This window comes from Mytilus trossulus, chromosome 12 (assembly GCF_036588685.1).
Source record: "Mytilus trossulus isolate FHL-02 chromosome 12, PNRI_Mtr1.1.1.hap1, whole genome shotgun sequence".
NCBI classification, from domain to species: domain Eukaryota; kingdom Metazoa; phylum Mollusca; class Bivalvia; order Mytilida; family Mytilidae; genus Mytilus; species Mytilus trossulus.
Window position 1 is genome coordinate 10,387,259 of NC_086384.1, and position 26,207 is coordinate 10,413,465.

The 26,207-nt window shown below is 31.5% G+C and overlaps 2 protein-coding genes across 4 annotated transcripts; both read right to left on the minus strand.

The window, feature by feature from the left end:
- Positions 1–3,305: 3,305 nt before the first annotated feature.
- Positions 3,306–11,429, minus strand: LOC134693068 (methyltransferase-like protein 27). 3 transcript variants are annotated; one of them, XM_063553776.1, is made up of 6 exons: positions 11,358–11,429; positions 8,073–8,197; positions 5,607–5,735; positions 4,493–4,631; positions 4,059–4,151; positions 3,306–3,634 (listed from the first exon to the last, which is right to left on the minus strand). In XM_063553776.1, the coding sequence occupies exons 2-6, from the start codon at positions 8,181–8,183 to the stop codon at positions 3,450–3,452; spliced, it is 657 nt and encodes a 218-aa protein (XP_063409846.1). In that variant the 5' UTR covers positions 8,184–8,197; positions 11,358–11,429; the 3' UTR covers positions 3,306–3,449. The 3 variants fall into 3 exon arrangements, with proteins under 3 accessions (XP_063409846.1, XP_063409847.1, XP_063409845.1); XM_063553777.1 differs by lacking the exon at positions 11,358–11,429 and adding an exon at positions 10,777–10,882; XM_063553775.1 differs by lacking the exon at positions 11,358–11,429 and adding an exon at positions 9,181–9,199.
- A 1,878-nt stretch (positions 11,430–13,307) lies between these two features.
- Positions 13,308–24,355, minus strand: LOC134692196 (methyltransferase-like protein 27). The gene is made up of 6 exons (XM_063552645.1): positions 24,273–24,355; positions 21,158–21,288; positions 18,533–18,661; positions 17,567–17,705; positions 17,095–17,196; positions 13,308–13,590 (listed from the first exon to the last, which is right to left on the minus strand). Exons 2-6 carry the CDS (start codon positions 21,266–21,268, stop codon positions 13,406–13,408), a joined length of 666 nt encoding a protein of 221 aa, XP_063408715.1. The 5' UTR covers positions 21,269–21,288; positions 24,273–24,355; the 3' UTR covers positions 13,308–13,405.
- Between the last annotated feature and the right edge of the window lie 1,852 nt (positions 24,356–26,207).

The following is a 26,207-nucleotide window of genomic DNA, read 5'->3' on the forward strand; positions in this document are numbered from 1 at the left end:
ACACAAATACTGCAAAGATGTTCCCAATTCAAGTATCATGAACTGATTAATCTTAGTTTTTTTTTTTTAGATATATGGGAATTTGACTTCTGTCAATTGTTTAATACTAGAATAATAGCATGCCTAAATTAAGATACTGACATTATTATATAAAATATTAAGCAAAACCGTCAAAATGGGCCAATGAAGTGAGAATTTAATTTAGACAACACACTTTCTTGTTCTTTTTTAGAATTGTTTATCATATTAGTAATACATGTGTTGGGGTAAGATATGAAATTGTAGTTAAAACAATTCATTTCGTAGAACAGTCCAATAGTCAGCACTTGACTTGTCTTGACAAAAATATCAATTGCATTGTGAATGGTCATTTTTATAAATTTAATGTTTATAAAATTGTGATTTATTCGAAATACTAAAGATTTTCTTGTGAAAGGCATTGATAACCTTCACCATCAATGCTCTTCAACTTTGTACTTGTTTTGTATTTTAACTAACTTGATCTGAGCGTCACTAATAAGTCGTATGTAGAAAAAAACGTGCGTCTTGCGTATTAAATCTATAAGTTTGGTGTCTTTATTAACAAGTTACGCTCATAACATATAGAGAAAGGCTTTCAATTAGAAAAAAAATGCGGATGTACATATGAACATATGATGTTTTGCATTCGTCAGCGACGTCCTTGACTATTATATTTTATTATACATATTGAACCTTACAAATAGTTTGCAGTCGGATAAAAGGGAACATGTGAAAAATTTACATGTGCAAAGATTTCTTTGACTGACGAATAAAATTGACAAAGAAAGAAATTTACAAAAAAATAGTTAGCCTTTAACGAGTCATCTATGTATAAATAAACAATCACCAAGAAATATTATCACAGTACCTATCGTTATTGGATATTCAAATATGATATGTGTATTCCTCAATACATCTAAGGTAGCGTTATTATGTTGAACAGCTGCTAACATTTCTTTTATTGTACTAGCCAACTATTGAAAGTAACTTTCAAAATGTCATTTATATTGATATGATTGTAGTTATTGACAAAGTGTGCTATAAAAATTACCTGCTATTGACATTTGTAATATCTGATACATTATTACTATTTGCCTATCAAACAGTACTAATTAATATTAAAGAACATGATATACGTTACCAATATCAATTAAATTAATAAATCAGATATCACATACTAATAAACGGTGTTCTGCATTTAATATATATTTGAATATATGGTATTGTGCACTGCATATATTATATAATGCTCTTCAACTTTATACTTGTTTGGCTTTACAAATATTTTGATATGAGCGTCACTGATGAGTCTTATGTAAACGAAACGCGCGTCTTGCGTACTAAATTATAATCCTGGTACCTTTGATAACTAACCTCCTATATATTTAAAGATACATGATTGGTTAAAGGACAAAACGTGGTCACTTTGTTTATCTGATATAAGGTGTCTTAAAAATATGTATGATATTATTATATGCCCTGCATATATTAAATTATCATGTCAGTGCAATTCATGAAAGATAACAACACACTAATGTAAAACAATGTATTTTTAGCACACGAAACTTCAGATTAATATGTCCTAGTTTGCAAAAGAGGTACGACAGATACCAGATGAACAGTCAAACTTATAGATAATAGTACAGAAGACACAACATAGAAAACTAAAGACTTAGCAACACGAACCCCACCAAAAACTTTGATGATCTCACGTTCTCCGGAAGGGTAAACAATTCCTGCTCCCCATGTTGCAATCGTCGTGTTCCATATGTTATAACATTTCCGGTTAAAAGTCTAATCTTCGGGTCACATTCGTTAAAAGGGAAAGTGTTGTAGTTGCAAGCTTCGTGTCAAATGGTTTCAGAGAAGATGTTTTAACAATTTGTTATTGTAACAGTACTCCAACACATAGTGGTTAAGTGATTGTAAATAAATAAATTTACCACCCACGTCAAATCCTAAAATATAACTTTCTAACTTCTGTCTGTCCTTTTGGTATCTTTCGTCCCTCTTTTCTGTTATTTAACATTAATGTTTCATAAGTTTCCTCTGCTTTCATTTATATTTTACCTTTACTCGTTTCATTTCAACCAAACAATGAACACGCACATTATCTTTTAAAACTGTGTCAATCTTGTCTTCTTCATTATATGTAAATTCGGTTGTTAATTAGAATAAACGATATTAAGTCTCATGCATGCACAGTATTTCATGAACCTGACTTATTGTGCAAGTTTCTACAGCCTTATTTGTCATTAAAATCCACACCGGGTCTTAATGTAACTGTTGGTCACAATATTATATATATACATCAGACAATTATTCACGTACAAAACTGTAAAAATAAAAAGGCTAAATATGATTGACAATTGAAATTAAGAATGGGTCAAGAGGACAACAACCTGACCAGAGAGCAGCAAACAGACCAAAGCCACCAACGGTTTTAAATCACAGTCATTGCGGGGGAAATCTAGACCTCGAGACCGTCTTCAGTTGGCCCCTAACGAAATGTGTTTTAGTTCATTAAAATGAGTTACACACTCATTTCCCAAACAAATAAATGAACCAAAATAAAATTTAAAAAAATGTTGCCTTCAAACTTTATCTTATACAATGTATGAAAGAAGAAGCTGTTTTTTTTTATCTGAACTGTTTCATACACACAAAAGGAGGACTATATAGCGGCAATATGTATGACAGTTTGAACTCAACAATGAAAGGCAAATATACATTTCCTTCAAAAGTTTGACTGCATACATTTATATGTATACATGCCACAAGGCGAAATACAAAATAGCAGTTTACATCAGTCAAACATATGTTGATGAGAATCTTTTTTTTTTTAATCTGGTTTAAGGTGGTACCTAACACTACAGGGAGATAACTCTGTAAAGTCAGCTAAACGTTTTAATTACGTTGTGTTGTAAAAGGAATATTAAGCTTCCCAATGATCAAAATTGGTGTTTCTCAAATTGCTATTTAACCAGGGTTTTTTTCTGACAAAACGGTTGGTTCAAAATTTTTAAACTTTTTATATTTTTATTAAAGTCTCAAAGTAAATACTTTGACAAAATTTTATGAAAATTAATCGAGCCAAATTAATTTTAGCGAAAGTGATGGGTACCACCTTAAGTATGAGGAAGTTAAAAGATTGGATATGAATAAACTGACACATTGTTTAATAATGCATTCCAGTGGAAGCGCGATAAAAAGGACAAATAACAGAAATAATTATTTAATAATCATTCTGTTTTATGAGTAAATTTCATGAAGAAGAAAATATACTACTTTTACAATTTAATCAAAATGTATGAATATACATTAAAGCACTTTCTTTGTTTTCTGCATTTTTTAAAAGCATTTTAAGAGAGTCGAAAGAATCTAAAGTGATATTGAAACTTCCATGTCTAAAATGTTGTTGTGTTGTCTTAGTTCACACGATACACTATGATAATTCCATCTGCGTTCTCCATAAATCCTTTATACGTGGTAATCTCTTCCTTCTTCCATTTTCCTTCTTGTTCCAGCTGATCACATAACGGGAAAAACTTATCCACGTAGTCTGGTGATTCATAAAAAGGTGAACGTCTATTCGATATGCAGATTACACCACCTAAATTTTACGAAAAAGACATTAGAGACGAGACAAACATTGTCAATAAGTCATATATACACACACAAACATTTTGTGTGTGAACTTTAAACTTCTGCAACTAGAGATACCTTTGCAACAAATCGCAATTAATGCAATAGTAACTAGAAGAAGGAAATATAAAAGGAATATTCTACTCATAATTGAAAATAAACGGTAGAATGTCGTTGCAAAATACGATCAAGAGACAAACAACAGAGTAACAAAACACAAGGTAGACAACTTAAGAGGAAATTCAAACGAGGAAACAAACGGGATCATTTAAGATTACTTAATTTTTGAACTCGCAAATACTGTTACAATGACAAAAGTATTCGAATGTCATAGCCTAAAGTCTAATTAAGTTCGAAATTTCTTCTTAAGAGTCATAAAATGTTAGTTTTACCTGGTTTTGTTATTCTTATCATTTCTATTATGGCGTCATACGGAATATGTCCTGTACCAAATGAACCAACAACTGCTAGCAAATCGAAACTGTCTACAAATTAAAAAAAACAAGGTATCAACAACACTTCAAGAAATAATCATAAAAAAAATACATATGTAAGTGACTATTATGTTCATATTAAAATTAGGACTTATTTAAAGCTGATATAATTATTTTTTTAATTTATACAGTTCTAGTATTTTATATCATCCTGAAGCCTTATTGATGTGCAATGTTTAACTGACTTTATCTGAAACATATGTGAACACGTACGGTATATCTGAACTTACAATTTGTTTCTCTGAATACATTTTTCATTTGAGAATTGCTTGTAATACATGTATAATTGAATAACAATTCGATAGTTATATTAAGTCTTGCAAATATTTTACCTTGTTTGAAAAATGGCAAAGGTTTTGATGTAAAGTAACTACAAAATACATTTCGATATAACTTCTTCTTTTCAGCTTCTTTAAGCATTCCTGGAGATGGATCTATTCCATTGATGGTTTTAAATCCTTTTGTTGCCAACTAAAATACATATGTACACATTTTATGTATACTGATTTAATTTCCATGTACTGTAAAGTATAAATTCAATTCAATGTGTGACGATATGAGATGAATGATGATCTTGATTGGTCAAGGACAAACATTTTAATACATCTTTGCTTATCCATATGTTATAAAATCATACTTCGATAATTTAGTAAGATAGCTCTTTATAATATATCTGTATATTTATGATATTTGTTGTATTATAAAATAATGCAAATAAAGTATTCTTCGAAATAACAATACGAAGAAAGAAAGATTTCAGGGGTCAACATTCAGACATCAACAATTTACAATAACATTAACTGTTTTAATCACTAGATGCATGTTTCGACAATAAAGATCTCTACAAAGTTGCTCGGAGCTTAGATATTTTAAAGACCAAATATTTTTAATACACGACGAGCTCATCAACCAAAAATGACAAATATAATACCGTATAGCGGGTTATTTTCGCGGGGTGTAAATTTTCGCTTATTTTCGAGGATAGAACAAAATCGCCAAAATAAATTCCGCTAATTTAAAAATGTACATGCAAAGGTAATGTTAAAAATGTTAAATCCGCCAAAATTTTTCGTATACCTTATTCAATGAAAATCGCGAAATTTTATCCCCGCGAAAATAACCCGCTATACGGTATAACCTTTAGGCATGGGATTCGCGTTTTGAGAGATTCTAGAATCGGACGTAAATATCACATGAACAATAGTATCAGTCATAGACTTTTGAAACCAAACCCATATCAAAAAAAATCTTATGTCTAAAAGTTTTTTACACACAAAAGCATTGTTCTTCTAGTAGACATATGATGCAAAATTGAAAAAGTTCCTAGAAAATATAACATGTTTTAATCCCTTCTCGTTGGTGATTACTTTTGGAGGTCGTTTTCTTGTGTGTGCATTATGCAAATGTTATACAATGAACCAATGCATCAGTCATTCATATTATTACTTCTTCCGCTAGTAAACCAGTACCAGCTCCCACATCCAGTATAACAATGTTTTCTCTGTTTTCAGGGTAATATTTACATAGAACTTCACTGCATTTACTGTTTGCAGCGTAACCAAATTGTTTTAAATTCTGAATAAAGAGAAAGCAAGATATTATGAGGTTACCTTATCGACATTTTGTAAGCTTAATTCAGATTTGTATCTCTTAACGCACAATGTTTAAATTAAAAAGAAAAAAAGCTAAGCATTTAAGTAGTTCTATTATGTATGATGTCTGCTTTTAACCGGAAAACAATTGCCAAAAATTTTATGATTCTGATATAAAGAAATAAAATCTAAAATATAGACGACCTATTTTTTACGGTTTCCGTTACGAATTTACTGACTAAAACGTATATAGAATGTTGGATCCGCAATGCTCTACAACTTTATACATGTTTGGCTTTTACAACTATTTTGATATGAGCGTCACTGATGAGTTTTATGTACACGAAACGCGGGTCTAGGGTACTAAATTATAATTATGATACCTTTGATAACTATCTATCTGTGTCGATTTTACCAGTGATATTCTTTATTAAATCTGATCGGTTTGTGTATTAGCTTAATTCCCTTATATGACATATTGTATTTAGTGTGGGTTTGTGTTGTGAATATATAACTCTTCGACACAGCCAGTCCAGTTCAGATTATGATATACCGTTTAGCGGGTTATTTTCGCGGGTGTAAAATTTCGCGATTTTTATTGAATAAAGTATACGAAATATTTTGGCCGTTATTATTTTGGCGGATTCAAAATGTTTACACCTTTGCATGTGCACTTTTAAATTCGCGGAATTTATTTTGGCGATTTTGTTCTATCCGCGAAAATTTACACCCCGCGAAAATAACCCTCAATACGGTATTCAATTCCCTCAGGTTTTTTTTTTCTTAATTTGTATGCCCCATTTATATGCCCCATTTATGGGCTTTATGTTTTCTGGTCTGTGCGTCCGTTCGTCCGTCTGTCCCGCTTCAGGTTAAAGATTTTGGTCGAGATGGTTTTTGATGAAGTTGAAGTCCAATCAACTTGCAACTTAGTACAACTGTTCGCTATGATAAGATCTTTCTAATTTTAATACCAAATTAAAGATTTCCCCTATATGGTGCCTTTTGGTAGCTATTATTCATGTATTTCTTTGTCTAATATTTATTTGTATTGTAGTCCTGTAATGTATGTTGTCATTTTAATGTTATATTTAACATTGCCATTAAAGAGGGAGGTTTGGGATGCCCCGAAACCAGATTCAACCCACAATTTTTTCTTTCAAAATGTCATGTACCAAGTCAGGAACATGGCCATTGTTATATTATAGTTGGTTTCTGTGTGTGTTATATTTTAACGTTGTGTTTCCGCTGTGTCGGTTGTTTTTTTTTCTTATATTTGAGTGTGAATTCACACTACTATAAGACGTGTCTCGGTACTTTTCTATTCCAAATCTGGTTTTGATGTCATATTTGTTATTCTCATAGGATTTTTTTCTAATGCTAAGTTTGTTTCTGTGTGTGTTACATTTTAATATGTCGTTGTATTCAACATATATCTAATGCGTTTCTCAAGTTTTAGTTTGTTACCCCGATTTGTTTTTTTGTCCATCGATTTACGAATTTTGAACAGCGGTATACTTACTGCAGCTTTGTATTACTCATACCTCATAAAAATTTTTTAAAAAAACTATTTAAATGTGTAGTAGATTTACAATTTACTGAATATGACAAACATTAACTTATGATAACTTTTAAATGTCAGGCCTCTGACGTCGGACAAGCACAAGCAGAATTTGAAAGTGACAAACGTCACGAGTGGTGTATCAAAACAACAAAGGAATAAACTGTAAAAATCATTTGCGAGTGTTTTAACTTATTAGAGTCATATAAAGCACACCAAAAAATATCGACTAGTTGAAAAAAAAAATGTAATTGTTTAGGCTGAAGTTGGTTTTTTTTTGTCTTTTTGATGTTGTTTTGTATTTTCATTTGTGTTGCTGCGTTAATGATTTTTACTGGATTTATTGTTTCCTTTTTCCTTTTTCTGTTTCAAGAAGAAAAAATTCTGGTTAATGGTCAACATGAATCCGTTATGCAAAAACTGTTGTGCAATGGCAGTACATTATTAGTTTAGGGACTTCAAAACAGAGGGTTCTTTGGGTTTTTTGTGTCCGTTTGATGTTGTGTTTTTTTTAAACAAAAAATATTGTTCATGAGATTAATAACAAGTTAGATCTAATCTGCGGCTCAAATTTCTATTATTTGGAGGGGAAAATTTAAGATTCCATGACACTAAACTCATAATGTTATGGTATATCTGCGACTAGTCAGCAATGTTCATATTTATGCCATGTTTTGTTCTGCCAACGTAACGTTATACAATACAATGAAGCCACTAAATTATTTCATTAAACTTTGACCACTGATGTTATCATCTTACCAGTTCATATGTAGAGCTCCAGTCGGTGTACAACTTTGTTTTTTCCTCAGTATTTAAATTATGGCTTAGTAGTTGTTTAACTGTTGTATCATAAACAGATTCTTTATCCATGCTTATGTTTGAAACTAAAATATATTCAAATGAATTCCATAAATATAATACATGAAAATAACTTTTCTACAATGAAATATAATATAATATTAACAAAAATTACAAAATTATATATAGGATCATCTTGAGATTTAGTTACAATTAATAATAGAGGTCGGTCATTTAAAGACGTATCAACCGTATCGTATACGTTGACGTATCCGCATCTTCAGATATACCAAAATAACAGTGTGTTATTCCGATCTTTAATGTTATGTTATGTTCTTTCAATAATGCAAATGGGCGACAGATTAATTTCTAATGCAGAAATTTACAAAACAATTACGAAATATGGAGTTTTTGTGGAACATGTAACCGGACTGTTAAAGATATTCCCCATAGTTCAACTGTTGGAACAATTTACAGGCATGATAGGAGTGAATACGGTAAAATCGTTTGTGAACTTGTGCTCACGTATAAACAAATTATTATTTGACCATTAGAGTGATGCTCAGTATTTTTCTATAACCTTTTATGATAACATCGCAAATGAACAATATTCAAAGTTCCTTACATGTATTTAAGTAGTACATTTGATTTTGATTTGTGTTTATTCATGTAAGAATATTATTTTGACTAGATTATTAAAGGATTGTGTACGATATTCGTGTACCTGCCCTACATGGGCTCCTTTTTAATGGCATGTAAGAGTAGTTGATTAAACCCCTTATTTAGTTTATTTACAATACACCACTTTCACAAATATCGAAAGTGTATATGTTTGATTGTTCCAAAGAGATTTCAATTAGTTGTTTTTTAAATGAAGCATCGTCTTATTAATAAGCTCGGGATCACATAATATGTTTTGATATATCTGCAGATGCGGATACGTCAACGTATACGATACGGTTGATACGTTTGTAAATGACCGACCTCTAATTAAAGTGAATTAACCTTGCGTTACACTCAAACGTATACACCAATTAAATCTTTACTGTCACATATTTTCTTTACCCACCTATCATTATCAAGGGGATGTCGTAAGCCGAATTTCCTAGGTGTTATGTAACATTTCACTACCTTGTCAACACCGATGTAAGGACTTCAAATATTGCTCATGGCAGGTGAGATGTACTTCAATCTGAATTGACTACGATTGCCTGTTTTCGTCCATCTTAGTAGTTTTCAAGGAGAACACCGGTTTTTCCCAAACTTTCAAAAGTGTCTGACTCGAAAAGTCAATAGTGCTGAAAGTTTGTTCAAAACCCAATTCAAATAATCAGTCCGTTGTTAATGAAATAAGTTTATGAAATTACGTGAAGTGTAAACTTGACAAGAGTCAAACTATGTTACCTGAAACAAAAATAGTACCACGCGTGCGGTTTTTTAATCCTTTGATTTGTCGGTTCTTCTGATACATCAATTATATCGTCCTTCCCTCCGTATATCACCCTGTTAAGATGCTCAATAGTACTCGTATCACGGCTTTGAGACGAGAGCAGGTACTATCAGCGACGTCATAATGTGTGAGGGAAGTAATAAGCGACGTCACAATGTGACAGGAGACGATATCAAGTTTGCCTACGTCAATCATAAAAATGTCTAATGAATAGGAAAAGACCAGTAATAGAAAGATCAACAGCTAATTGTGCTTTCTACGAATAGATAACGTAAAATATAAGCCGTACTTAATTAAAATCCTGGTACTAGTACCTTTGATAACTAATTCTAGATTTGCTTTTTATTGAACGAGAGTGAAAAAAATATTTCAAGATACAAATAGAAAATATGATATATATTGTGAATGTGTTTTGTTAAATCTTTCCTTGTAAAATTGTTATACGTTGATGAATGATGTACCCATATTTAGACTGTTTAATGTATTGTGTCTGTTTAATTAACGCATCAATGTAAATATAACGGAATTTGATGAGACTGTTATTAAAGAGAGAGGGTTAGCGCTATAGAACCAGGTTTAATCCACCATTTTCTACATTTGAAAATGCCTGTACCAAGTCAGGAATATGACAGTTCTTGTCCATTCGTTTTTTGATGTGTTTTGTTATTTGATTTTGCCATGTGATTACGGACTTTCCGAATTGATTTTCCTCTAAGTTCAGTATTTTTGTGATTTTACTTTTTGATATAAATTTCCGAATTCAACGGTAAAATGTTGGTCTTTTTATTCAAGAAAGTTTAATTTCTTGTTATATTTACTTAATCTATGATAAGGTTACAAAAGGTTGCTCGTTATTAAGATGTGGCGAAAGGACTGATAAAAGTACGGACAGAAAGACGTATTACAGCTAATTTCCTAATGCATGTAGAACAAAACTTTGGTTAGCTTGCTTGCTTGGTTTTTATATTGTACAATCCATAAGATAATGATTAAATTCAAATATAATATATTCAGGTTAAACAATGCCTATATATATTGTTTAAAGATGCCAATCTTATTTACAAAGCTTGTATAAACAATTATACAAACAAAGCAAGCAAGCCAAACAAAGTTTTACTTTGCAAGCATTAGGAAATCAGCTGTAAATATATAGTCTTATTCAGATTCGCCGGGATGAGATCAATAAACCGAGTGAATGATAACTACAAAACATACTTAGTCTAACTCTGTAATGCCACAGCTGATTGTCTATACTGCAAAGTAATAAATGCACTGTTCTCCCGTTGTGATATCGGAGTCAATACCAGATTCAACAAAATTAAATAACATAAATTTAAAACGCTCTTATTTTTCTTATATGATTTTAAATGATTGTTTGATCTTTCTTTGGTATTTAAAGCAACTTTCATAACTTTTTACTATTTTGTGCATGTCAAGTTTTAATAACGGTGTAAGCTGGAATGCACGGAGAGAACCATTTACGATCAACGACCTCAAACCAGAATTGTTATTTAATGACGTACTCTATCTTCATACTAATTAAAGTAAATTAACTGGTAACACTTCAACTTTTACCATGTTTACTAGCTAGTAACAGTAATATGTAAACTACATTGGGTAACAGATTTACACCTACATCAATTTTACACAATTTGAAATGCAACATTGATCTTTTGTAAATCTTTTCGCAATGAAGCATGTTTTCTGTCAGTCTTATTAAACCTTAGATAAAACGTATTAGTATACACCTTTAGGAGAAGGATGAAGTTATTAATACACATTTTAAAATGAATTACCTGTATTGTGCTACATCTACAAACGTACGTGTGAAATCATTACAGATAAACGTGTACATTGTAAACCGGTAATTCTTGACCATTACTCTTGTCACAAGAAGTTATTTTATCGTACGTCTTTTTATCTAGCTGGTAATTCTAAAAAAAAAGAAAACTGATTTTGAAAACTCAAAGGTAGAAAGCGGATTTCAAAAGATTTTACGGATATATGTTTTTAGTGTGTTCAAAATGATAAAAAAAAATGCACTTTTTAATATCAAAATAGTTATTCTATTTCGTTACTTTATGTAGTGTATCTTTTTTTAGCATTGTTTGTTTTAATTTTGATTTGAAGCAGAAGAGCTGATATCAGAGCATCACAAAACCAGAAGATAGAACACAAGTCGTATTTAAATGTATTCGAATGTTTCCAGTATAGTTGTACGCAATCTTTATAACGATAGTATCTATTTTAGCTGCATTGTCGTCTGCTATGTCATGTGACAAAAGAAAAAACAATAATTGTTATCTCCGTTTATTTAAACCTAAAAAAAAACAATTGTTTACATAGAACATTCTACATCTGATTCTTACAAGTAGTTCAGCTTCCCAACGAACATATTTGTTTTAAGATTGGAAAATAGGTTCACATATATTCCTGTATGCTCGATCAAACTCAAATTCACGTTATAACTTAAATGCAAAACATTTCCTACCTTTTTACAGTCGCAATTATGTGTATATGGTTACCCTTATGGTTGCCAATTATTATTCAAATATCAAGTAAATTCTTGATGACGTTCGCTAAGCAACGCGACGATGCAATTACAACAATAACTAAATACATTACCTTACAGTCAGCAACGTAAGGCCCCGACATGACAAAATATGAATGAATAAAAAATAACGAAAAAAAACAACGGCCTTACATTACGTATAACAATCAAATTAAAAGAAAAACCATATATGAAATACTACAATCACCGAAAAATGAAAAGGTCCTGACGTTGGAAAAGCATCTATGTATAACGTGTTTTTTAACATGTGCATATAATTTGTTTTGTATTATTTGCGCTCATAGTCGTTCCGTATATCAATCGTATGCAAACATGGGGATTGTTTCACATTTCCTTCTCAACCTACCCAGAATGCATATGCCTACTCAAAAAATTTATTGACTTCATGTGAATATATATTTTTTTTAATCATGTAGGCATGCAGACAAAATATACATCTCATCCTTACTTGTTTTTGCACAAAAGAAAAAGAAATTACATACATACCAAATGTTTCGACCATTAACATGATAAAGTAGTAGGTTCTGGCAACCAAAATATTTTTAAACGTAGCCTTAATTTAGTTCTGTATATTTTATGAATGTTACGTTATACAAAGTATTAGTATACGAAACAAATCATGTGAACATTTATTTAAATGTGGTGCGAAATATGACAATGAATTGCACGGATCTGTTTTATTATCTTGTACACCAAACACGCGCATCATACATGTGGTTGCAGTTAGAACACAAAATAGTTGAAAGATATAATAAAAAGAAAAATAACAATAACAAAAAACAAAAGCTCAAACAATTCAAGCAAATATATAAAAACTGTCTTATTCCTGTCTTGTTGTCATCTTAACTTCTGAGCACAAAATTTTACTTATGTGAAGACATCGTTAGAGATGTGTGTGTAGAAAGGACATACTCAATAATGTACAGTGTAATTCCCGTTTTTGTCTCGATTTTTTACAATCTGACAAAACTAAAAAAATCATGTAGGTGCATGCATTTACAAATAGAAACAGTTGAATAGTTTGTAAAAGGAAACAGTTAGACTCTTATCAAAAAAAAAATTTTATTTACGAAATATGCCCGCAACATAAGTATCGTAAGGTTTTACCAAAAGGTGTTAATAAGAAATCAAAGTATTAAAAAATAAATCAATTTATTGTTTGCAGAAGCTCTTTTTAAATCAGAACCTTTTCATGTAGACCTCAGTCTTTGGTCCGTTCATTTCGCATTACCCTGTGTAACGATTCAACAATAATTTTGTACGTGTATGCTGTTATCGAACACGATACACTATGATAATTCCATCTGCGTTCTCGATAAATCCATTAAACGTGGTAATCTCTTCCTTCTTCCATTTTCCTTCTTTCTCCAAACGATCACATAACGGGAAAAACTTATCCTCGTAGTCTGGTGATTCATAAAAAGGGGAACGTCTATTCACTATACAAATTATACCACCTAAAAAATGATAAACACACGAAGAGAAGACAAAAAATAGTCGGTAACAAATATATTCATGGTAAATGTAACACGATGAAAAGCTACAAAGATGGTTTGTTTAATTTACCCTTTCATAAAATCACATAAAATTGATATTCACGAGAAAAGTTAACCAAATTGAATGATCTCTGCTCAGCTATCCAATCAAAAAATCAAGTAAATGAGAGCTTGTGGTTAATTTTCATATGATCAAGATATGATGTTTCGATTTTTTGAATTGAGATTTTAAACTGGTATTAAAGTAACAACTTGTAATAATAATTGTTATTTTGCTTAGTTTATTTAATGAATGGCTATTATCTATTTTGATTTTATTGAACCATAAAACTAATTTTTGACTCTTCACATTGAATAATCCGCGAAGCGGATTATGTAAAATGTGAAAGTCAAAAATTAGTTTTATGGTTCAATAAAATCAAAATATATTATTGCCATTCATTATAAATAAATTACTATCAAATCTAAGACTCAAAGAACTTTTTATATTGTTTATATTTACAATAACAACGTACACACATGTTGGCGTATGAATACACAACGTCAGAGTGGGCGTGTCGCCATCAAAATTGACAACATTGAAAATAAAACTAATAATTTTAACCAATCAGAAGACAGTAGAAACACCAAATTTATTTATTCTTACCTATTCGCACATCGGACTCGGATGTCTTTTTAGTTGGTTTGTACTGTGCGTATATCTTTGGTTTGTTTATTCCACAATTTGTTGAGGTAAAGGGTAGATTTTAGATCGAACAAAACATGTTTACTTCATCCACAGTAGTGTGTCCCATACGTTATTCAATTATTTTTTGTTTTTGTTTCGGAGTTTAGTGTGACGTCCATTTCTAAACCTTATTGTTTAGGGACCAACTGTAGCCTACGATATGCACGTGCAAAATAATCATATTTATCCTGCAATTGGGTGTCTTACTCTACAGATACAGCCCTACAGATATCGCTATGCTGTATCTGTATACTATACAGATATCGCTTTAAAGCTCCGCCCACTGCCGGACTGAGTATTGCTTGAACCTGTGTGACCTCAGAATGTGTATTCCACTTGCATTCCAATGACGATGACTATTGTCGATTTCAAAACTTGAATGTGTATGATTGTGTTACAAAATCAACCATGTCAATTTCAGCATGCATGTTTAGTGAATGTCAAGTCTGAGACTACTCTGAGGAGAGACTTATTACTTACCTTTTATCTTGATTAGAATGTTTTTTCTTCTTAAATAGCCATGGAAACCAGAAACGGAAGAATAATATAAAAAAGAAGATGTGGTATAATTGCCAATGAGACAACTGTCACCACAAGAGACCAAAATGACGCAGACATATACCACTATAGGTCACTGTACGGCCTTCAACATTAAGTATTGTCACACTCGGGCCACTGATATATAGCTTGTCGTTTCGATTGACAAGCAACTGCGGTTGCTGCTTCTTTTGTAGTTTTTTGCAGTCTTTGCAGCAGAGACTTTATCCTTGTCAGATTCAATATCTGATGCAGTATAATCACTCCGTTAAAGATCAAGAATTGAGATCGATTTCAATCATCCCAAGATAAAAAAAATCATTGTGAATTTGAAAATAAAAATGACGACGATTTTGGGGGAACATTTATTCATAATTTTAATTTTTATGGCTTATGTGTAAACTGGCCACATACTGATTGATACTTCGACATGATCGAAGATTGAAGCAACAGCAGGGGTCCAGTTTAGCTTATGTGAAGTTCTAACTCTTTTATGATATATTACCCAAGTAAATTATTCATTTGACTTTTATAATGAAATTTTGTGTTTCTAATGTATTTGCCGCAAAATACATTGTTTGCAAAATCTTTATCTAAATTGATTGAATAAGGAATCTTTGATTTATCATTTATTACTGACTATGAAAGGCATCCTTATTAGCTGAATCTTTAATAGAAAGCAATGACTATATGTGATCAGAAATAAACCGCACCACCTAATTATCAAACTGAAAATTAAAAAAAAAAGACATAAGAGAAAGGGGTTGAAACCGAAAAAAATATGGGTTCAAAAATAAAATTTACGTAGGATAATCTGAATGAGGTTCTTGGTGGGGTTTCTTTATTTACTATAATAAAATATTTGATTTGATTATTTCTGTGTAATTATTCTCTATTCTTTAAATTGTAAAACCGAGTTAGTTTCTAGTCTCTATTCTTTATTTGACAGTCCATTTTTCTCCATTCTCTACATGTTTTTTGAATATTGTAAAACCCCATTTATACCCTCCTGAATCCTACCTCCAGTGCAACGATGGTAATTGACAAGGTTTTAATTACTGCAATAAATATGTAACATGGGTACTCGTGAGCTGTAAAAATACCTTGTACAAGTATACAAGTTTATTGCAATTAACGGAGCCTCGTGTATCCTGAGGGCACCCAGCTGTGAAACAAATTCACCTCCCATGCTATTGAGACTACCTGTCTTTACAGGTAAAATACTTGTTTATTAGATACAATTAACGGACCTGTAGCAAAACAATGTACCAAACTTTAAGATGGATAAGATTAATCACATTTGCATTTTCGCCGCATAATTAAAATTTATTAACGAACTATAAACTGATTAAAAATATCTAGATATGAATAGTTAAACGAAAATATTAATAATTTAATTTCTTTTTCCCTCTAATTCAATTTTTTTTATGATTTATTTTTAATTATATCCGGTACTGAAATAGACAATTAGAAGTCTCGGTGATTAGGTGATGAAATTTGTCGTCTGCTACTGATAAATACGAAACTACGATTGAATACGAAACTACGTTATATTAACGTAGCTGAAAAGGTGGAGACTCACACTACACGATAAATCGGTAGTGACCAATCTCTGTGTTATAGTAGTCTCAGGTCAAGTCTGAAGCGTAGGACAACTGGTACACTTCTGTTTCAAATTTTACAATTTTTTGTTATTTATTTTTTCTGTTGAAATTAGTTATTATGTTAAAATTGATAATTATTCACCTTGAGCGATGTATATTATGGTTGACCATTCGAGATTCACTTTTGCGAACCCGTCTGCAGCGTAATGTGTGATTTTGATATTACTACGCGGGCCTCAAGGGATTACAAATGGAAAATAAATGCTAAATATGTTAGTTTTTGTGTCTTTTAAAATACAAACAATATACAGAATTAATTGCAGGATAAAGAGACAATAACTGTTTAGTGTCTTAAAATATCAGCTGTACTTGTACTCGGCTCGAAACAGGTGTAGTAGCTCGCTAAAAGCTCCCATACACCTTGTTTCCTAGCCTCGTACAAATACAGCTAATATTTAAAGACAATAAACAGTTATTGTCTATGTTATATTCACGGCTTATCAAATCACTATAAATACATCGCAAAAGTATCTTTAAGGGTTCTTCGTGTATGGTAAAATTGTTCAACAAGAGATTGACGTATTTGCATAATATTACCTGGTTTTGTTATTCTTATCATTTCAATTATGGCGTCATACGGGATATGTCCGGTGACAAAAGAACCAACAACTGCTAATAAATCATAACTATCTAGAGTTAAAAAAAAACACGCAAATAATCAAACAAAAATCTTTCAATATTACTACAAAACTTCATTCAAAGATGAAAAAATGGAGATGATGATTTACCGTTTTTTTTAAACTGCATAGTTGAGTATATTCTAATGTTCCAATTTACAGATTGACGCGATAGCTTTTATAGTTCAAGCTTTTATGATTATTAATGTTTGAACTGATTGTGTATATGCAAATCTTCCATATTAGTGAGTTAAACTAAATATTTCAGAACCATTAATCAAACGAAACACGTTTGTATTGGTTTACAAATGACATTCCACTGTTTCCAATCTTAACAAAGCGTATAATTTACTACACTTATATTTTAGTATTTAGTGATACAAATGTATTACCCGGGTTGCTAAACAGCAAAGGTTTTGATGTAAAGTAACTGCAGAATAAATTTCGATAAGTCTTCTTCTTTTCTGCCTCTTTCAGCATTCCCGAAGAGGGATCCAATCCATCGATGATTTTAAATCCTTTAGATGCCAACTAATGCATAGATATAACAGATGACAATTTAAATATCTGTAGTACAGTGTGTTGAACTCTGCTTTGTAGCGAGTTAAAGATGTTCTAGATAGAAAATGTATTTCCTCCCTATTTACAATTAATACTGTGGATTCATTTATTTTTTAGGGTATCAATTTTCGTGAATTGCTGAAAACTCGCATATTCGTGGATATTGGATTTCGTGGTTTTGTCAATCTCTGTATACAAAGCCTATTGAGAAGATGATATTCGTTGGACATTTGATTTCGTGGTTACACTGTACCAACGAAATCCACGAAAATTGGTATCCAAAGAATAATAATGAATCCGCAGTATTTTGTAAGTTTGTATTATATAAGAAAAGGGAAAATAACAACATATGCAACCGATGTAGATTGAAAACAAACTGTCATCTAGACATCAAGGTGTCTCAAGTCTGGCTTTGGTTAGTTTTATATGATTTGGGATTTTCTCGCTGTGTTCAAGACCAAATTGTGTCCTTCTGCTTTTTGGTCGAGCTGATGCCTGCCTCTTTGACACATTCTCCATTTCCATTCTCAATTTTATAAAGTTAATCATATGGACACAAAACATCATACAGTAGACTACAAGAAGGTGAGTGTTTAGCTGAACAATAATTTAAAAAGCTCATGCTTACACTGACTATGTAAATGTCCCTACAGATCTTCATGTCTACATTTTTTTCTTTAACCTATTATTAATCATATTTTAACGGTTTTCATGTATATATAGACATGGTATAATTAGGCTTTTAATGCGTTTATACAAAAGTAAACAAAAAACATATAAATACTCCATATGCTCACTTCTTCAGCTAGTAAACCGGTACCTGCTCCTACATCAAGCATAACAATATGTTCTCTGTTTTTAGGGAAATATTTACATACTACATCACAACATTTACTGTTTCCCGTGTAACCAAATTGTTTGTTATTCTGCAGAATGAAAATGAAATCATAAAAATATATATAAAAAAGTAAAATCACAAAAATACTGAACTCAGAGGAAAATCAATTTGGAAAGTCCATAATCACATGGCAAAATCAAAAAACAAAACGCATCAAAAACGAATGGACAAGAACTGTCGACGTACGTCATATTCCTGACTTGGTACAGGCATTTTCAAATGTAGAAAATGGTGGATTAAACCTGGTTCTATAGCGCTAACCCTCTCACTTTAATAACAGTCTCATCAAATTCCGTTACATTTACATGATGCGTTAAATAAACAGTCACAATCAATAAAATAGTCAAAATATGGGAACATCAGTCATCATCGTATAACAATTTAACAGGACACAACAACATCTACTATCTACTAACACATGGATTGATTTGAGTGTCTGACGTCAGAAAAATTATATACGTCACATAAATTTGTCGTTCAATGTGCATACAATAGTTATCAAAAGTACCTGGATTATAAACAATTTTAAATTTTACATAGGCAATGAGCGCAGACAGGGTTAAAAAATCAAAAGTATGTAAGAATAAATTACAGAAATCAAACTAGTCCAAAAGTTATACATAGAATTTATGAGAATCCAAAACTTTTAAAAGGAACAATTTAACAGGACACAAAAACCTATCCACGAACACATGGATCTACTTGAGTGTCCGACGTCAGAAAAATTATATACGTCACATAAATTTGTCGTTCAATGTGCATACAAACAATTTTAAAATTTACATAGGCAATGTACGCATACACGGTTAAAAAATCAAAAGTATGTAAGAATAAATTACAGAAATAGACCGAGATTCAAACTAGTCCAAAAATTATACATAGAATATATGAGAATCCAAAACTTTTTAAAGGGAACAATTTAACAGGACACAATAACATCTACTGTCTAAGAACACATGGATTGATTTGAGTGTCTGACGTTAGAAAAATTATATACGTCACATAAATTTGTTGTTCAATGTGCATACAAACAATTTTAAAATTTTTTCATAGGCAATGTACGCATACAAAGTTAAAAAATCAAAAGTATGTAAGAATAAATTACAGAAATAGACCGAGATTCAAACTAGTTCAAAAGTTATACATAGAATTTATGAGAATCCAAAAATTGTCAATTCCACTACGCCATTGATTGATTTTGACGTTTGTGGTTCAACGTATATAGTAATTCATAATAGAAATATATCATAATGACATATTATAGACAAATATCATACTGACGGGATCTTTTAAAGTACAGAGTCACGTTATAAGCACAAAAGAAATACAAAGAGTCACATATACAAAACAAATCACCAAAAAGTCAATACAAACACATTGACGAGATGTATAAGTACCGAGCCACGTCAAACGGATATCACATAAAACCATTCAACAGTAAAAGTAATCTTAATTATAGAACAAAAACAAATAAAAGAACAATAAAACATGTTGTTAAGATGATACACAACATCAGTACGCAGAATCTATACATCAAGACCATCGTGTATTATTTGAGAAGTTGATACGGAATATTTATCAACAAGGTCTTGGTACCTTCCGATGAACTTTTTTAGAAAAAGGACGAGACGTTCTTTGACATACCCCTGGTTCATCAACTTTCTACTCAGACACTGATGACGTTTTACAAAGTCTGAGTAGGAGCTGCAAGATCTTGAATATCGAATAAGTTGGGAAATATATATCCCATATGCAGGTGAAGTTGGTATATTGCTACTAAGGTGGGGGAAATTTATAATTTCGAAATTAAAATCGTCTCGTTTGTCATAGATTCTGGTACTGAGATGACTGTGTAAGTCAAATTCGAGATTTAAGTCTAAAAATGAGGCGGAGGAATAACAGATTGTATAAACAGTCGTTATTTTGGTAGTTTGAGATAAAACCTCGTGCAAGAAATCACGTATCTCAACAAATACGAAACGTAAATGATTGTTGGAAATTCTTGGAAATATCGAAAGTTAGGTAATAAAGTCTAATGGCAATTCAGAATATCTATGTTTTGAGCTACCAAGGAGCAAAATGTATATATGTACGAATCTCTGAGACATGATCCATGAAGCAATGCCAAGATCATATAATGGAAATAGAATTATATATGATTATTAGAGATTGCATTTCAGAACAGTGATCAAGATATTAAACGAAAAAAGAGATAAAGGGTTGACCGTGCAGCCTCCCGACAAAATCTGCGAAGCACTATATAAAGTTAAGCATGGTAATTGTAAAGTAAATATATATAGTAACTGTGTTGGTATCTGAACAATTATAGAAATATTTAGCAATTTCTGCTATTAAGGTGTCAAGGCCGCCATTACCAAACTCTTGGGTGCACGGAAAATGGTTCCTATGACATACAAAAAGATTTATGGTTTTGAGTGACATAAACGTTATATTAAACATTCATTTATTTGGCATTTGGATTACTTTTATGACAGATGTCTAGAAAGTAAATTGAAGAGCTTACCGTTTCAAATGTAGAGCTCCAGTCGTTGTACAATTGGACCTTTTCCTCCGCATTCAGATTATGACCAATGAGGCGTTTGACTGTTGTTTCATAACGAGACTCTTTTTCCATCTTGTGATAAATTTTTGAACCTAAAATATACACATATTAAGGGTTTACATAAACAAAATAATAACAACACTTAAAAGTTAAAAATAACAAACAAAATATCACATCTATATCAGTGAGATTTAGACAAAGTATTAAGAACAAACACTGCATCAAAAGGAAGTGTTTCAGTAATATACTATTATATATAGATTTTTGCTTTAAAACAAAACAAAAAAAAGTAAAAAGAACTTCAAAACTGAAAAGTCCTTATCAAATGGAATAAAATCAAAAACTCAAAGACATTAAACAAATTTAAAACAACTGTCTTATTCCTTACTTGGCACATGTATTTCCTGCGAAAAATGAAAGACAAGAAAACAAAAACTGACTTTGGCACAATAAAAAAATGACGGCATGTGTAAATACCGAGACACGTCAAATGTACATTACCAATAATGAACATACCACAGGGTCATGTTTTCCCTGACTGTTTATGAAGTCTTTTACACTAAATCCATTGGATGTTGGATGTGTACTGATTGATAGTTTAGTTTTAGATGCGTGATTTTTTTTATTGTTGTAAAAGGCTTTGAAGTAGTTGTCAGTAACTACGAGTACTCTCAGGTCTATACTTATAATGTATTTTTGTTGTTGGTATATACAACAAGAACTGTCTTTAAAAAAGATATCCGACGTATTTAAATTTGAGTATATTTTAAAACTATCATTTCGATAACCTTCACAAGCACAATGGCTTAATGATGCAGGACCTCTTCAATAAAATCTCCATCTGAATGTAACTACAAGAATTTCTTTACTAAGTCTAGTTATATTAAGGCAATAATTCATATATAAGAATATTGTGATGACACCTAAAATCTAGTGCAAATAAAAAGAAACAAATATACATTTACTACTGTTTCGTTAAACTTAATTCATGGTTAACAAAGCTAGAAACTATTGGTAGTAGTATAAGTAGTTTCTTTCTGTTTACATTCACCAAAACCCCGCGGAAATCTCACATGCGTAGGTGTGTTCTAAAAGTCATGTACGTTCGTACAACAAAGTTTACATTAAAAATTACATAACTGTATATTGTCCCGAATAAACAGCTGTCATGGATAGAAAGAGCTCTTGGAGAAACAATTATTTTAATAAAAATATAAATCTTTGTAAGATATAGTTCAAATATTTATAGTTTTTCACTTGCTTTCCATCACGATATAATTTTCGAGACTTTTTTTCAAACACAACCAAATCACCAACCATGACAGCATTTTGACCAATCACAGAAAGAATTTTCGAGCATGCGTAGTTTGTTGCCATATTGAAGCGTCCTTAAGTTCAAAGTGCACAAACCGAAACTATACCGACTACGTCGAAAAAAATGCAAGTTCCCAGTCACGTTCACTCTGTGTATTTGCTAAATGTATTTCTATTTGTATCCATTTGATGAGTTAACTAAAGCCTTTCTCAACTGATTTTTATATGTCGTTCTTATGCTTAACTGATACACCACTGTTCCAGGTTAAAGGAGGGTTTGGATCCCGCTAACATGTTTAACCCCGCCCAATTCTGTAGGTATGTGTTTGTTCTAACTTGGGACTCCCAAGTCAGGAGCCTTATAATTCAGTGGTTGTCGTTTGTTGATGTGTTACATATTTGTTTTTCTTTCATTTTTTGTACATAAATTAGGCTGTTAGTTTTTTCGTTTGAATCGTTTGAATTTTATAAGCAAGACCCGTTTAACTTTTAACAGACTTTTTATATAAATCCAAAATTATATCTTCTTCCTTTTCGGATCTAAAAGGGGAATCATTGCAATTTATTACGTGTAATGTCAATTGATCTCTGCTAGAGAATTTTTATCATTGGCACTCACCATGCATACCGTATATATCTTCTCATTTTATATAGACTTATGCATTACCCAAATACGGTATATATTTTGTTGTTTGTTGCTTACGTTATTTCATTGGGCAGTATTCCATGCATCTTCAGTACAACAAAACATTAAGAAGTATCCATACTGATGTGCAAAACAAACATTATTGATATTGCGTCTCAAATGGTAACGTCAAATTTTTACTTTTTACGTCGATTACACGATTATTTTGGAGAAGATTTGTATTTCGCTTGCCATGTTTGTAAATTATAAAAGGCCACGAAATAACATTATAGCTGACTATGTAGTATGAGCTTTGGTTTTAAATGCATGGTTTTGGCGAATAGAGGCGAAATATATCAAATGAACATTTAAAATAATCAGTCGAAAATGAAAATTCGACGCGATAGTTAGAAAGAAATATACCAAAAGACAGACAACTGTACACACAACAAAACATAACATAGAAACCAAAATAATTGAGTAACATGAACCAAATCAATATCAGGTTGGTGTATTCAGGATCTCCATAAGGATAAGGGGTGAGAGGGAAGTTAAGTGAATTCGCAACTGAGTTTTGAGTTTATTAATTATTCGATTGTAAATATAAACGTATATAAATACAAGTCTTAATTGAAAACTACGTTCAAACCTAAGAATGCGTTGGATAAAAACCGCAATTTTTATATATATAAAAAAATGTGGTATGATAGTTCATTGTATGTATTAAAAGGAGAAATGTCAATAAATAAAAGTAAGTTACTTCGGTTCTATTTCCTGTTTCAACTCTTTTCAAAATATTCGACAGGTTTTTTTCTAAAATTAAGTCATTTCTTACAGGGTTGTATCATTCAAATTAAAAGTAAATTCACAGAAATCTACCTTTATTAAAAGAAACCATGTGTGTCAGTAACACTTGAAGTACACGTTTGATGTGGTTCACCCGTGTACACAGGTTCGACTTTTAATACAATTATACATGCGGGTAAAATGTTGAAACATTCTGCATGTATGCATGGCTACTATAACTTATTGTCTGTAAATCTATAAACATTCGATAAAATTAAAATACGTAAATAAACTTAAATTCAATTTTACAAAATCAGCATTTTGAATTATAAGTAATGTAAAATGAATTACCTGTAATGTGGCCGACAACATGTACATCTACTACGATTTATTTTCGTTATAAGCCTTAACGAATACCGTTATGCGTAGTAATTTGCACGGGTGGATTCACCCGTGCATCATACCTAAGCGGGAATTTAATCATTCGACGGTTTGCATTCAATCAGTCTACACGTTTAATTCAATTGCTGTTAATGTCTGTTTATCTTTTTTCTCCTTCATGTCTGACGAGGGAATCCGAAGTTCTCCTGAACGTGCACCTGCAAGAAGTCATCATAGGAGTGAAGATGACAATCCTACTAGCAACCCTACAGCTGATGCTTTCTCGTTGTTTTCCACAGGACTTTAGTCGTCTAACTGTTCAGAAATAAGCGGTCTAACAACAATAGCAGTTCCAAATGAGGTATTATCTTTGATTGACTTTAATTTATGTTTAGACACATAATATGAGAATGACAATGAGTTAGTACAAGTTTATAATGTTAAAGGTCGATTATATAATAAACTCATCATAGATACCAGGACTAAATTTAGTATATACGCCAGATGCGTTTCGTCTACAAAAGACTCATCAGTGACGCTCGAATCCAAAAAAGTTAAAAAGGCCAAATAAAGTACGAAGTTGAAGAGTATTGAGAACCACAATTCCTAAAAGTGTTGCCAAATACAGCTAAGGTAATCTATGCCTGAGGTAGAAAAGCCTTAGTATTTCAAAAAATTCAAACATTTGTAAACAGTAAATTTATAAATATAACCATATCAATGACAATTCATGTCAGCACAAAAAGTGCTGACTACTGGGCTTGTGATACCCTCGGGGAAATAAATCTCCACCAGCAGTGGCATCGACCCAGTGGTTGTAAATAAACTCATCATAGATACCAGGACTAAATTTAGTATATACGCCAGACGCTTTTCGTCTACAAAAGACTCATCAGTGACGCTGGAATCCAAAAAGTTAAAAAGGCCAAATAAAGTACGAAGTTGAAGAGCATTGAGAACCAAAATTTCTAAAAGTGTTGCCAAATACAGCTAAGGTAATCTATGCCTGAGGTAGAAAAGCCTTAGTATTTCAAAAAATTCAAACATTTGTAAACAGTAAATTTATAAATATAACCATATCAATGACATTTCATGTCAGCACAAAAAGTGAAATAGTCTACAATTTTGGAAAGAAAAACTTTTATTGACCGAAAAAATGTATTTACGGAAGTCGCTAAGGAAGTTAGCACTCCCCTTTATGTTATTAATCCTTTATCGGTGTTAATTTTTGAACTCAGACACGTACATCAATACGAAATGTTATCTAAATTGAAATACAAGGTTGTAAAATAGGCCAAAAACGTATATAGCAAATAAAAATGTTGCATTTAAGTTTGATTCAAGACATCACCGGGGTACCTTTGTATAGATATGCATGATGAATCAAAAAAGTTTCTTGGGTTTTCATAGAAAAGTGACACTAAAATTCAATGTAACACTTCAGGTTGGTTTTTGTGCTGAGCTCAGCTTGTTACATTTTCAATAAAATGGTACACCCCCTTGTAAAATATTGGTAAAGTAAATTATTCAATATAATTGTATATCAAGATTATGGACTTGGATTTGAAGATACTGAAAAATTTATGTTAAAAATGTCAAAAGATTGTCTGATTTATTGTCAGCTGTTTTGTTGCCAATTTATGGAAAAAGTGTGTGGAAGCCATACAACAGTTAAGACTAGCTTGGTTTTGTATGGGATTTACGTAGGGGTACTTTAAGTGTACCTGAACAGAAAATGTTTGACTATTTTGAATAGTATTATTGTTTTGGCACTTATAAATCCCTGTAATACGACTGCAAGGAAAGTTGCAGCGGATATTGGTCAAATCATTGCATTATCACTCGCATTAGGTTATATATGTAGAATGTTGACAAGACACTTACATCATTTAGTAGATGACCGAT

Excerpts from the sequence above, each read along its gene's own strand:
- LOC134692196 (XM_063552645.1), bottom strand. The coding sequence starts at position 21,268 with ATGGAAAAAGAGTCTCGTTATGAAACAACAGTCAAACGCCTCATTGGT. Across the intron at positions 17,706-18,532 it reads CCGGTTTACTAGCTGAAGAA|TTGGCATCTAAAGGATTTAA; the intron begins GTGAGCATATGG and ends TCTATGCATTAG. Across the intron at positions 13,591-17,094 it reads GATAAGAATAACAAAACCAG|GTGGTATAATTTGTATAGTG; the intron begins GTAATATTATGC and ends ATCATTTTTTAG.
- LOC134693068 (XM_063553775.1), bottom strand. Across the intron at positions 4,152-4,492 it reads TTTGCCATTTTTCAAACAAG|ACAGTTTCGATTTGCTAGCA; the intron begins GTAAAATATTTG and ends TTTAATTTGTAG. Across the intron at positions 3,635-4,058 it reads GATAAGAATAACAAAACCAG|GTGGTGTAATCTGCATATCG; the intron begins GTAAAACTAACA and ends CGTAAAATTTAG.